The sequence below is a fragment of the Megalobrama amblycephala genome, linkage group LG14 (genome assembly GCF_018812025.1).
Source record: "Megalobrama amblycephala isolate DHTTF-2021 linkage group LG14, ASM1881202v1, whole genome shotgun sequence".
Classification (NCBI taxonomy): Eukaryota; Metazoa; Chordata; class Actinopteri; order Cypriniformes; family Xenocyprididae; genus Megalobrama; species Megalobrama amblycephala.
Window position 1 is genome coordinate 5917917 of NC_063057.1, and position 14723 is coordinate 5932639.

The window sequence follows — 14723 nt, forward strand, 5'->3', positions numbered from 1 at the left end:
GGAGACTGTCTCTTCCCTTTACGTTTAATGAGAGAGTTCCGAGCGTCTCCAGGTTACCTGATGGATCTCCTGCCAGCCGTTCTCGTCGCTGTAGCCCAGCTGGGCGTGATCGTACAGCAGCAGCTCGCAGCAGTACGGATCTCCCCCGACCATGGCACTATGATAGAGGGGAGTAAGCCCACGACTGTCCTTATAGTCTGGAGACGCCCCCAGATCCAACAATGTCTGCGGATAGCACACGAAACATGACGGACATATGTGCACAGACTCCCAACAGTTTGCGATGAGTTGTATAAGGATGAGTCTTTCTTTGGATTGTGCGTGTGGGAGGGAAAGTGCATCAACTCACAGTCAATGCTACATGGTTGTGCGTTTGGACCGCTTTGTGCAGCGCCGTCAGGCCGTCTCTGGTTCTGAAGTCCAGATGGGCTCCTCCGCTCCTCAACACCTTAATCAGTTCAGCACAAGTGTCCAGCTGGGCCACGAGAGTGAGAGGAGATTCTGGAAACATCGCACATGCGGAGATGATTAAAAATGCTAAATGTCAAATCCGTCTCAGCGAATACATAATTGGCTAATTTTGTCCAATGTCCTTGGCTTGATTAGCATTGTTCTTAATTTACATTCATTAAAGTAGCCTAAATGCTAATCAAGGCAAACTTTAAAGGAATAGTTCACCCATCCTTCACCCCAAATGAAAATTTTGCCATTGTTTACTTCACTGTTGTTGCAACACTGTATTATTTGGTTTTTTCTAAGAAACCCAAAATGAGGCAGAGAATCCAAGTTGCTCTTTTCCATAAAATGAACGTAGATTGTGATTTATGTCTCTAAGCTCCATTTAACTCTTTCCTGCCATTGATAGAGTTTTCCGGCTTTCCATGTTTTCACTGTTATATGGTATGAGGCACTATTACACATCTTTTGAAAGAGTAGAGAACCTCCGGATCAAAACACAGGCAAAAAAGGAGCAGAAACAAGCGATAAAAGCATTGGTTATGCACGTTGTATTCTTTGAAAAAACACACATGATTTTCTCAGCTTTTTCCCGTTCAAAATGTTGCTTTTTTTATTAAACTTGCCCACATTCAAGTGCTGATTAAAAAAGAATGCATGAAGCTAGAATACAACGGTTTGTTTTGTTTAAAGGGATAGTTCACCCAAAAATGAAAATTTGATGTTTATCTGCTTACTCTGGGGATGCCCTGTGGATCCAAGATGTAGGTGACTTTGTTTCTTCAGTAGAACACAAATGATGATTTTTAACTCCAAAGGTTGCCGTCTGTCGGACGTATAATGCGTGTCAATGGGAACTCCATCTATAAGAGTAAAAAAAACATGACAGACAAATCCAAATTAAACCCTGCAGCTCGTGACGACACATCGATGTCCTAAGACAGGAAACGATCGGTTTGTGTGAGAAAACGAACAGTATTTATATAATTTATTACCTCTAATACACCACTATGTCCAACTGTCTTGAGCATCCGGTGTGTGAGGTCTGAATGCACTCTGATGACGGAAGTGATCTCTCGCACTCATTGACATATACACGCGAGAGATCACTTCCATCTTCAGAGCACGTTTTCAGACCTCACCAACCGGATGCTCAAGACAGTTGGACATAGTGGTGTATTAGAGGTAAAAAATTATATAAATACTGTTCGTTTTCTCACACAAACCAATCGTTTCGTGTCTTAGGACATCAATGTGTCGTCACGAGCCACAGGGTTTAATTTGGATTTGTCTGTGCATGTTTATTGACTCTTATAGATGGAGTTTCCTTTGACATGCATTATACAGCTGACAGACTGCAACGGTTGGAGTTAAAAATCATCATTTGTGTTCTACTGAAGAAACAAAGTCACCTACATCTTGGATGCGCTGGGGGTAAGCAGATAAACATCAAATTTTCAGTTTTGGGTGAACTATCCCTTTAAAAGCAGAGGCTCTGTTCTTTAAAAACACTGGCAGGGAAAGAGTTAAAGGATTAGTTCAGTGGTTCCCAAACTTTTTTGCTTGGAGTACCCCCTGAAGGGATTACCATCCTTCTGCGTATCCCCTCTCTTCCATTTCGACTGCAGTCACACCTTTTCCATTAAGGGACATTATTTGCCCCCTAAATTGATTTTCCAGTGCATTTTTTTTTTTTTTACCTTTATGAATAATTTTATAAAATAAATAATGTTTTAAATAAAAAATGTTCAATAGAGAAATACACAATGATGGTAAAACTAAGTAAAACTTTTAAATATTAAACAAAAACCACTGTTTTTATGAGTGAGTCATCGAGTCATTCATTCAGTAACGAAGCAAGTGGCTGTGAATGAATCATTGAATCATTGACTCACGATTCGTTCAAAGCCGCAGAATTGTTCGCGAAACACAGATGTGTGTTGTAGTTCTGTTGTGATTTTCGTTAAAACTATTATTTCATTGCAAAATACATTAAATAAGCTACTACTGTGTTTAAAATGTACGTTTTATTTTTTGACCTGTTGTATAACAATGTCACTTTTGCAGTCATGTGGATATTTGGGAACAATTGCATTCTTGCTCGTTATCATCATTAAATACAAGAACTCACACAAGGTATGTTTTTGTACCAGAGAAAGTTTGAGTCTTAAATCGAAATTAATTCTTTATCTGTGTCTATATTTGTTCTTCATGCGAGTAAGTGCTAAATCCCAATTTTACAAAGGTGCACTGTCGAGAACGCAGTAATTTAGCGCGATTTAAGGCAGCAGATTCGGCACGCAATCTATCATATGCATGCTGCTTGTGTGGATACAGTCATTTTTGACTGCAAATGATGAGGTAATTTGAATAAATGTACTGGATTTACGACATTTTGGCATTTAGAAATACATGCTCGATTTTAATATTATTTTAAGGTAGAATTAAATGAACTAGTCAGCATTTTGTTCGCGTACCCCCTTTTGTCACCTCACATACCCCCAGGGGTACACGTACCCCAGTTTGGGAACCACTGGATTAGTTCATTTCAGAATTAAAATTTCCTGGTAATTTACTCGTCCCCATGTCATCCAAGATGTATGTCTTTCTTTCTTCAGTTCAGAAAAGAAATCAAGGTTTTTGAGGAAAACATTCCAGGATTTTTCTCCATATAGTGGACTTCAACAGTTGCCAACGGGTTGAAGGTCCAAATTGCAGTTTCATTGCAGCTTCAAAGGGCTCTACAGCTGAGGAATAAGGGTCTTATCTAGCTAAATGATCATTTTCTAAAAAAAAAAAAAAAAAAAAATTTTTTTTACATTTTTCAACCACAAACGCTCATCTTGCACCAGCTCTGCGATGCATTACATAATCACGTTGGAAAGGTCACGCGTGACGTAGGCAGAAGTACCGTGGTAGGACAAAAAACTAAAAATCTAATTTCCTCTTCCAACTTCAAAATCGTCTGACATCCTCGTTTTACCTTTTTTAAAAAAATTTTTTTACCACGTTTGCTTTGTAAACACTTCCTCGGTACTTCTGCCTACGTCACGTGACCTTTCCAACATGACTAATGTTGTGGCGCATCGCAGATCTAGTGCAAGATGGGCATTTGTGGTTAAAAAGTATATCAATTTTTATTTTTTTTGTGAAAATGACTGATGGTTTCTCTAGATAAGACTCTTATTCCTCGTCTGGAATCGTGTAGAGCTCTTTAAAGCTGCACTGAAACTGACATTTGGGCCTTCAACCCATTGAACCCCACTAAAGTCCACTATAAGGAGAAAAATCCTGGAACGTTTTCCTCAAAAACCTTAATTTCTTTTCGACTGAAGAAAAAAAAGACATAAACATCTTGGATGACATGGGATGAGTAAATAATCAGGAAATCTGAATTCTGAAGTGAACGAATCCTTTAAGGACCAAAAGCACCCTAAAATATCATAAAAGGAGGTTATGTGACTTCTGAAGTCATACAATAGCTTTATGTGCAAACCAAACTTTAAACCATTGTTCAATGATAATCTTCTCATTCATGCCAAGACTCTCAAATGGCACCTCTGTAATGTGCAAAACAGCACCCTTTTAGATGCATTGTACCAAGTTTGAAGGCAGGTTTGGGAAGTAATGTGAAATGTATACAAATTCACACTGCCCATATAAGCATCACAGTTTAACAGCTCTGACCCATATATTAATTTTAAAAAATATAATAAAATCACCTCCGCTCTCAGTATCATGAAAATTGGGGTCCAGCCCTTTCTCCAGGAACCTGCAGACCTTCTCCACACACCTCTGTTGTACACACTCCATAAACTTCTTTAAATTGGCCTGGCAACAATGGAAAATAGTCTCAGATTACTAACCAGTCAACAATGTTTTGAAGGTTTTTAATGGAAAGCATTACAACATACTACATTCACAATGCAAAGCTGCCTAAAGCATTACTAAGAAGTAAGATGCAAAAATAAAAATGAATGGAAGTTGCTCATTACACATGCAAAGAGGTTAGCCAATCAAACAGAGAGCTTATTCACATATAGACACAGTAGCAAAATAGTCTGTACAATTCAAGTCAGAAAACAGTAACAGTAATGTAAAACTAAATTAAGTTATTGCTGCAAGAAACCTTGACAAACGTAAGTGGACTTGAAGGATAAAAATGAATGCAGCCATACTGTAGGTTATGGCCCTTTTAAAGGTGCTGTAAGCAATTCCAATTCTTTTGCTAACTTGAACCACATGCCCTCTCTCCCAAACCCATCCTCTAAAGACATGTCAGCAAACTCAACATCAGCAAACTTGAATGCACAAAATGATTCACAGACAGAGAGCATTTCTAGCTAGTTTTTTGATTTGGCTAAAAAAAAACAACAAAAAAACCCCAGCATGGCCCACACTCATGACTCTATTTGACAGAGATGCATGCTATTTCAACAGAGATTCTACAGAGATGCATGCTATTTTTTTTCTCAGGACCGAAAACCAATAGCTTACAGCTTGTTCTAGATAACATAAAGATTTTTTTTAATGGAAAAGTATCAGTTTTTAGAATAACAGAATTATGTATAAATATACACTACCATTCAAAAGTTTGGGGTTGGTAAGATTTTTTTTTGTTTGTTTTTGAAAGAAGTCTCTTATGCAAACCAAGGCTGCATTTATTTGATGAAAAATACAGTAATACCATGAAATAGTTATTTTTAATTGCAATAATGCTTTTTATATATATATATATATATATATATATATATATATATTTATATTTCAATATGTAATTTATTCCTGTGATGCAAAGCTGAATTTTCACCATCATAACTCCAGTCTTCAGTGTCACATGATCCTTCAGAAATCATTTTAATATGATGATTTGATGCTCAAGAATTATTTCTTATTATTGTTAGGAACAGTTGTGCTGCTTAGTATTTTTGTTGAAACTGTGAAACATTTTTTTTCAGGATTCTTTGATGAATAGAAAGTTCAAAAGAGCAGAATTTATTTGAACTAGAGATCTTTTGTAACATTAATATCTTTACTGTTACTTTTGACCAATTTAAAGGAATAGTTCAGTTTAAAATGAAAATTACCCAAGCTTTACTCACCCTTAAGCAATCCTAGATGTATATGACTTTCTGATGAACACAATCTGAGTTATATTAATAAATATCCTGATGCATCCGAGCTTTATAATGGCAGTGAATGGGAAACAACAAATATGAAGCTCAAAAAAGTACATCGGTCCATCATAAATGTACTCCACACGGCTCCGAGGGGATAATAAAGTCCTTCTGAAGTGAAGTGATGCATTTGTGTAAAAAAAAAAAAAATCATATTTCACAAGTTATAAAGTAAAATATCTAGCTTCCGCCAGACCACCTTCCATACTCAACTTACGGAAAAAGCGTAACTGACGTCACAAAGTTGAATACGGAAGGCGTAGGACGTAGCGTAAGCGTTTTGAACTGCGAGAGGTGGTACACTTTCTTCGTAAGTTGAATATGGAAGGTGGTCTGGCGGAAGCTAGATATTTTATTTTATAACTTTTTAAGTATGGATATTTTTCTTACACAAATGCATCGCTTTACTTCAGAAGGCCTTTATTAACTCGTTTGAGCCGTGTGGAGTATGTTTATGATGGATGGATGTGCTTTCTTGAGCTTCAAACTCATTGCTCCTGTATGTTTACTGCCATTATAAAGCTTGGATGCATCAGGATATTTGTTAATATAACTCCGATTGTGTTCATCAGAGAGAAGAAAGTCATATACACCTAGGATGGCTTGAGGGTGAGTAAATCTTGGAGTGATTTTCATTTTAAACTGAACTAATCCTTTAATGCATCCTTGCCGAATAAAAGTATTCTTACCGACCACAAACATTTTAACGGTAGTGTACAGTACATGAATGTTAAACATTACCTTGGTATGTAGTTTGGCCAGTTGCTTGTCATCTACATAGCTCTGAGTGTAAACACGCCTCTTGTAACGGAACTGAAGTCACACAAATGAATTGACAGGTAAATGATATTAACACAGCAACCTGAGCCAATAATATCAGTAAGAGTGAGAGATCTAAAGCATTGTGGGATGCAGAAGGGTGAGTATGTGCACCTCTAGGTACGGTACAGGTGTGATTGTAGGGAGAGGATACTCCCTGAGCAATCGCTCCTCATCGAGGAACTTTCCGGCACGCCCATTAAAGGCAGGGAGGTAGAGGCCATAGTTAAGCACATCGGTCAGGCTTTGTGTCAGAGTGACCAGAACTCGCTGCTTACAAACCCACACTGGAGCCTCAAGGTCCAATCGCAGGCATTTCTGGAAACAAACATACACGCGTATTACAAAGTATTTTTGCTTTTATTTTGAGACCTTTGCATATTTTACTATACAGATTGACAGAAAATCAAATATAAGGTGATATTTATCAGGATTTGTTGCTGGTTGGACTCGAACCTGCATCACCCATTTGAGCACCAAAGCTTAAAGGTGCAGTAAGCGATTTCTGGTGATCCCTTCCATCCCAAAAAACAAACACCGTTTTCATGAACAGCTCCCTACATAACACGATAGTCCAAGTGACTAATATATTACAAATGTGACAAGATTAAAGGGTTAGTTCACCCCAAACTAAAAAATATCCCATAATTTACTCACCCTCAAGCCATCCTAGGTGTATATGACTTTCTTCTCTCAGTCAAACACAATTGGGGAAAAAAAATTCTGGCTCTCCCAAGCTATATAATGAGAGTGAATAGTAAACGATATTTTGAAGCCCAAAAAAAATCACATCCATCCATCATAAAAGTAATCCATACGGCTCCAGGTGGTTAATAAAGGCCTTCTGAAGAGAAACAATGCATTTTTGTTAGAAAAATATCCATATTTATAACTTTATAAACTAGAATCACTAGCTTCCGGTAACGTCCACCCGCGCATTCATGAGAGAGTCGAGTTTCGGCGTACGACGTAGGATGTAGAAGCGTAAACTTAGGTGAGAGTAGACGCCTCTCGCGGTAAAAACAACAAACTCAAGCTCCTCCGACATTTCTCTTTAAAATTTCTTTTTTTAGACTTCTAATTCATGACCGGTGTTTTGTTTTGCTCTATCCTCTGCGCTTCTGCGTTTGTCAATACATCTTGCGTCGGGTTAGAGGTCACTCTTCGACTGAACTAGACTTGCGTAGGGTCATTACCGGAAGCCAGTTATTATAGTTTATAAAGTTTTAATTATGGATATTTTTCTTACAAAAATGCTCACCTATGCTCAAGAAGGCCTTTATTAACCCCCTGGAACTGTATGGATTACTTTTATGATGGATGGATGTGCTTTTTTGGGCTTTTAAAAAAATGGCACCATTCACTCCAATTATAAAGCTTGGTATTTATTAATATAACTCAGATTGTGTTTGACTGAAAGAATAAAGTCATATACACATAGGATGGCTTGAGGGTGAGTAAATTATGGGATATTTTTCATTTTTGGGTGAACTATCCCTTTAAGGTCTGTCCAGCGCTGGAAAGCTTCTCCAAAATTAACGCGGGCCCTACCTCTTGCCTGATTGTAATGCTTCTTTTTAAAGTTATATTCCCCTGGCCTTTTCCTCTTTTGTATTTTCTCTGCCATCTCTCTCTTTCTATAGTCATTCTGCTAATGTCTGTCTTGTGCACTGAGCTCTCTCTCCTCCCCCATCATGAGTGAGCGCGCCCCTTACTGCCGATTGGCTACAAGTTTTGGTGCTCGGTCCGATCCACTTTTCAACAGCGTTTTTCAAAAATTGCTTACTGCACCTTTAAAGACCCGAAAGACTAGACCAGGTAGGTTTGATAATTCATGTGCAATTTGCCATTAAGTGTCCTTAAATGCTACAAGATTCACTGCAGCAAATCTATTTTTTTAAAAAATCATGATTTTATTTCCATTAAATATTTTCTTCCAAATGCACCAGGCTTTAGATTTAAGATCATTTAAGAGATCAAGGCCTGTGCTATTTGATCACGATCATTTATTTATCATCCATCAGTACGAACGTGCTGAACTCACGACATTATTTTACTTAAATAAGCCGAAAGCCAAATTAAATAGTGTTCGTGACATTAACACTGCAAAAATAACACCATTTAATGTTTTCTGTGTGCAGGTTTCTAAAATGTGAAAAGCAGAGGACCAAAAGTAAAGACTCTCTGACCATAATAATAATAATTGGTTACATTTATATAGTCATATTTATATATGGCCTTATGTCTGACACAGGACAAAAGAGGGGAGGCGGGTTTGTGTGTCAACTGTGTGTTAGAGAGATGAGAGAGCGACAAAGCCTAGTTGATATCGTGTATCTGTTCTGCGGAAAATGAGTATTGGAAGCGTTTCAGACATTTCAGTATCAATATGTATTAAAAAATCTATGTTTGCAGCTACATTGGACTTAGTTTATTATTTCACAGGCCTTTTTAAAAGACTACAATTGAAAAATGGGTAACACTTTAGTATGGGGAACAATTCTCACTTTTAATTAGTTGCTTATTAGCTTGTATATCACTAGTCTCAGCCTCAGAAGTCACGCCCACAGACCGTTGGCTGAACGACTGATGCACGTGGCACACTAAACTGGAAACACTTCAGGATCTCGTTGGTTGAACTCTACAGGATGTCTGGGAGACGTGTGTGTCACGTTCTTTAATGGTCCGCCTGGAAACAAATGCCATGATGCCAAACCCCCTCATGGAAAAAGAACGGCATCATGTTTACAGCTGTGACAATAAGCACTTGCCAGGATCAACTAAACGCTGGATTTTCAAAAGTATGTGAAGTTCGCGGCTCCATTGTTGCTCAACTTTCTTTAATGAATAATTTAATACATGCACGTTGGTATATTATTGTAGGGACATCGACTTTACAATTTCACGCCCCTTAACATGACGCAGAACAAAACGAACTGTGATTGGTTGCGCTACATGTCAGTCAAACGTCCTCTTGGGCGGTCCTTGGCCAATGAAAGCTGCGATAGAGTCCAGACCTTCAGCCATCAGGTTAATACTAGAATATTAACTGTTTATTAGTACTTAGAAAGCACATATTAATGCCTTTTTCTGCATGACCTTATTCTACATCCCTTAATCCTGCCCAATACCTAACCTTAACCACTACAACAACTACCTTACTAACTTAATAAGCAGTAAATTAGGAGTTTATTGAGGCAAAAGTTGTAGTTAATAGTGAATATGTGTTCCCCATACCAAACTGTGTTACATGCCACTGCTGAAATCCACCCACTTTTGGCGGGTGTTAATGTCAAGCCCTGTATATGGGGATGATTTGGAGGCCATGATAATGGACTGGGACCAATGGGCAAATTTGTCCAGGATGCCAGAGTTACACCCCTGCTTTTTTTCCGAAGGACATCCTGGGATTTTTAATGACCACAGAGAGACTCATCCGAAGGGCGGTGCTTTTTTTAAGAGTGCAGTGTCCCCATCACTATAGTGGAGCGTTAGGACCCACAGGTGAGCGCCCCCTGCTGGCCTCACTAACAAGCATGGCCTTTTCCCCAGGAGGTCCAGGTACTGACCTGGCTCAACTCTGCTTAGCTTCGGTGGGTGATAGCTGCGCAAAATACAAAACTCAACTTCAAAGTATCCTCGTCGGACATAACTATTGACAGAAAGCAGGGAGTTACGCTGGATGCTGCAAAGACTCTCAGAAGGAGGACCAAGGTATGTATGCATTATGTGTTTGGCAGAATTATGCAAACATGTTCCATTTAACAAAAGTGCACATTTATTCAGGAACTAAACTAGGGTTGAAAAACTGGGGTTGCTCTGTACATGCAATCGCCATCTTCCAGCAAAAAATGACTGTACAGAAACATGCATGCATGTAGACGACATGCTGTAAGCCTCTGTCACACACCCCTTACTCCCACGCAGAATCAACAACTCAGCCTGTACCAATCACTGCCACTCTCTACTCCTGTGCTGCAGTGCAGCCATTTCAAAGAAAAGAGTGAGCCTGCATATGCATATGTGTGTGAGAGAGTACTCACCGTTTGCTGCAAATCAGGGATTCCGATGCGGATGACAGCTGCGTTTCCGTGGAGATCCTCCATAGGTTCGGAGGTAGATTTAGTCCCAGGAGAGGCCCGAATGCTGTCATCTCCGTGGTTACCGTTGGTAGGGGCGTGTTGTTGCCGCGGCCGGTCGAGAGCCTCATGTTTGCCGTCGGCAGGTGGACTGATAGGCATGCTCCGGGAGAGTGTGTGTGTGTGTGAGTGTGTGTGCGTTCTGCTCAACACGCCGGCCTCACAACCCTACAACACAACATACACCTGCATTTTCAGTCAAACTCATTCTAATGCACTGCTTTATGTTGACTTTGCAAGATCTGATATTCGATGTATACTAGTAGGAAGCTGTTTTATAATACGCACACCCAAGCATTTGTGGCTAATAATGTCAAAGTGTGACAGGTAATGACGTGTTTACGTAAGTATGGAGATGACATTTTACCACAAATCACAAATCAAGATAAAATGACGGGATGAGAGAGTTTGAAAGAGACCGTGAGAAGAGAGAGAGAGAGAGAGAGAGAGAGAGAGAGAGAGGGACTCCATTGGTTGTGAGTGGTTGCCATGGACACTGTGAAGCAGATCCACTTGGGAAAAATGGAAATTGAGGGAACCCTGCATCCCAGGTTACCATGGCAACTCAGCACTTTGCTTGTTCTGGTGCGCTACCACTTCCTCTTTACAGACAGCTGTGCAAAATCTCACACACTCACCGCCGTCTCTTCTTCTACAGCATCACAAGCAACAAGCCACCTGCTCCCTTGACACCTATTTCAAATACTTAACCTCTGAACCGTGATGATGTCCACTATAAAAAGTCATTTTTAACCTTTCAGGCTGCGGCGTTGCATCCAAACCATCATAGGCGACTACTTTTGACCCTTTCCCATGATTCTGTCTGTCCTGATTATGTTGTTGTGAATTTTAAAGGGCTGGGTATGGACACAAATTTCATGATTCGATTCGATTTCGATTCACAAGCTTGTGATTCGATTCCTATTCGATTCAATATGATTCATTTGGATATATATCAGGTATAATAAATGGCAAATTTCGTCAAGGAAAAAAATCTCTCAACTAATGTTGTAACTATACAGGGAGTCAGTTGGTGTACTACATTACTGTAATATCGAAGGTTAAAATGAACTGATTTGTATACAAACATTTAATTACACACAAGGAATTTTTCATGAAAATAACTACATAATTATGTTTCGACTTCATTTTTTGAAATGGGGGGGCAATTGTAACACACTCAATTCCTCCAATCAGAAACAAGCTAGAGTGATGACACTTAATCTGCACATGCTTTTCTCCCTGCCTGTGGAAAAGGAGCATGATCATTTCACCTCAGCAGAAGTTTTCAACAAAATACTGATTTTGAGGCATGAAAGTTACTTTTTGAATGTACAGTATTTTTCTTCTGCTGTCTAAAGTTTAGTTGACTGCAAATTTAAGCTAAAAAAAATGTATTTAGTTACCATGAAATGGGTTCAAGTGTACTACAAGTGGTAACTAAATACATTTTCTAAATACAGAGATAGTATATTAAAAGCAAATTTTAGTTCATATTTCATGGTGTCTCAAAATAGCACAGTTGAGTACACTTAGATGTTCTTAAGATTATCTTAAGAAGTACTAAAGAAGATTTTTTTAGTATATTAAGTACAAAATTAGTGCGTGAAAATAGAGCACTTTAAGTACATTATAGAAATGTACTTTTTTTTCACCTGGGATGATAAGGATTTCCGTAAGTTTTGCTATATCTTTCAACATACCTTCTGATGTTCATTCATGTTTATTTCATGCATTTACTAGTAGTAAAGGGATCTGTTGCGCCACATTTTGATGAAATGAAAACAATGGTAAAGATTATATATTATTGTTTTTAAGTAAAAAGATGCATTTTGAATGCATCAGTGGGTTAAATACTTTCTCAGCCATACTAAGAATCAATGCAGGGATATGCCATATCACACACTCATTCTTTTACCATACTATTATCACAGCCGGCCACATGTAGCCGTCCACCTACTCACTCATTCCAATGCAATCACACACAAGCTAAAACATTTCAGACACTCTTGACTATTGTCCACAGAGACAGAAGGGAAGTCCTCTATTATGTAACAGACATTGTCACCGAGAACACGAGATGGAAAATCCCTGTAAAGAGTAAGTATAATCTGCATCAGCATTGTTACACCATACGACAAGCAGAAACTTAGATCTGAGGTGGCACGTTATCATTCAACTCAATTAAAGTACTGAAATATCAAGGTCTGCGATCACTACTAACCACTTAATCAGTTACATGAAATAATACAGAGATTCTTTTTGGCAATAGTGTATTTTCTAAAGAAATTGTACAAAAGTTGCCATTGCCAAGATGCTAAGAAGTTCTCAAATGGTTTCTAGGAAGTTGTTAAGTGGTTGCTAGGGTGTGCTGTGCTATTGCTTAATGGCTCAAGATGTACACACCCATAAGGCAAGATATATTCTGGCAAGTTCTCTTCTTCAGTGTAAGCATTTTATCATCTGGCAGGCAAAATCACTTAGAAAAGTAATAGCACACCTCTCATTTTATGTATCATTCATAGCGCAAAACAGACAAGTTCCTTGCCAAAGATTAGTTCAGATCCCTAACTGTAAGTATGAGCAATAGTAATTCTCATACTTGCTTTAGCTAACACAACTAACAAGCTAGAAATACTGAATAACAAGGAAACAAGGAGGAGTTCACCTTTGACCTCGACTTCCCATGTGAGGCTTCCTGTGCGATCAAACTTTTCTGAGCTTTCCGTCTTTATTCCAATCTTTCTGCCAGTATTCCACAATCCGTACTTTGCGTTTGTAAAATTTCAGGGCCGAATGTCCCGGCACTCCCTCGGAGGTCTGAGATTTCAGGACACTTGAAGCCCAACCCTGATGCTGAATATTCCCGAGCAGGAAAACCAGCAGGAAAGAGGAAATTACAACAGGAAGGTCTCCAGACCATCTCAAACCATCTCAACCAACCAAAAGTGTCGTTTGTGGACCTCCACCAATAAGGAGCCAGGGTTCCAGTGTCTCATCCAATCAAAACGTCTCAGTAAACACCACAGGTGAGGCTATACGCTTAAATACATCATTGTGGTCGTAATCAACACGTCTATCACTCAATAGAGCCCGTTCAAGTACCTCTGTAAATTTGAAGTGGATAAAATGTAGCAACAAGTGATTATATGAGCTTTGATTGGATAAATAAGAGATTTTTTGTATGCATGTTGTTGGATAAAGCATGTTGTGGTCACACCAAAAATTATGCCAGACTGAATGATGAAGAAATATAAAACCCTTCATAATCCCATCAATTTTAATACAGGATCATTGAAACTCCCACATATTCTCACTAACACACACACACACACACACACACACACACACATCTGAAGCACCACTATCATTTCTGTAAAACAACATGGCTACGGTCTCTGAAAACTTCCACTGGACCTGTTTTCATACTAAGCCCTTCTAGCTTTGTAATTTACTTCCCGTGATCTCAGCCCAACTTCCTGCCCTTCTTCCTGGCTGGATAGGGCCGAGGCTCCTCGGGATGTTTTTGCAGGAAGTATAGGAAAGGCTGCACGCCTCTGATAACTCCGCTCTTTCCTCAGGCGATACAAAAATTCACCTCACACACATGAATGTGGAACAGAAATAAAGGCTACCGACACCCACACTCCTTCCTACAAATCTCACACACACACAGAGCAGTAACGTTTCTATTTCCACCGCACACTAGAAGGACCTCTAACACAATTACAGAAATGTATGATATAGCACTAATATTGTAGTCGCTTGCGTATGCAGTTCTTTAATGCTGAATATATCAATATTTGAAATCGTATATGAAGGTGTTGTGATAGATGACAGCTGCAAAAAGTCCTGATAGATTTCATTTCCTTTTGATTTCATCAGATCAAGGAGAAATCACATGAGTGTGCTGCTTCTGTTACATAAGACACACCTTCACGCCTGGATCTGTGGGTAAGAACTTGACTAAGAACTATAAGGCTGCAGCCATTCTTAAAATAATCCTTTAAGATCTCTCTCTGAAACATACTGAATGCATTCATTTGGCTGTTTTTGGGTAGCTTTACAAAAAACATGTAACCATGTCTTGAACATTGGGGGACCAAAGCTTCTTTTTTTTTTTGGTTTTGTG

General features: G+C 38.9%; 1 protein-coding gene across 11 annotated transcripts in view; it reads right to left on the reverse strand.

Moving 5' to 3' along the window:
• shank3b (SH3 and multiple ankyrin repeat domains 3b) overlaps positions 1-14723 on the reverse strand; it is a 40546-nt gene that overhangs the window by 22156 nt on the left and 3667 nt on the right. For 5 of the 11 annotated variants that reach the window (XM_048154895.1, XM_048154897.1, XM_048154890.1 and 2 more), the window contains exons 1-7: positions 13260-13397; positions 10496-10759; positions 6567-6770; positions 6375-6446; positions 4179-4287; positions 350-501; positions 58-225 (exon numbers count right to left, since the gene is read on the reverse strand). In XM_048154895.1, the coding sequence (XP_048010852.1) occupies positions 58-225; positions 350-501; positions 4179-4287; positions 6375-6446; positions 6567-6770; positions 10496-10693 (903 nt within the window). In that variant the 5' untranslated portion in view covers positions 10694-10759; positions 13260-13397. Of the gene's footprint in view, positions 1-57; positions 226-349; positions 502-4178; positions 4288-6374; positions 6447-6566; positions 6771-10495; positions 10778-13259; positions 13398-14723 lie in introns of those variants that run through there. The other 6 variants (XM_048154891.1, XM_048154892.1, XM_048154893.1 and 3 more) reach the window with 4 other exon arrangements.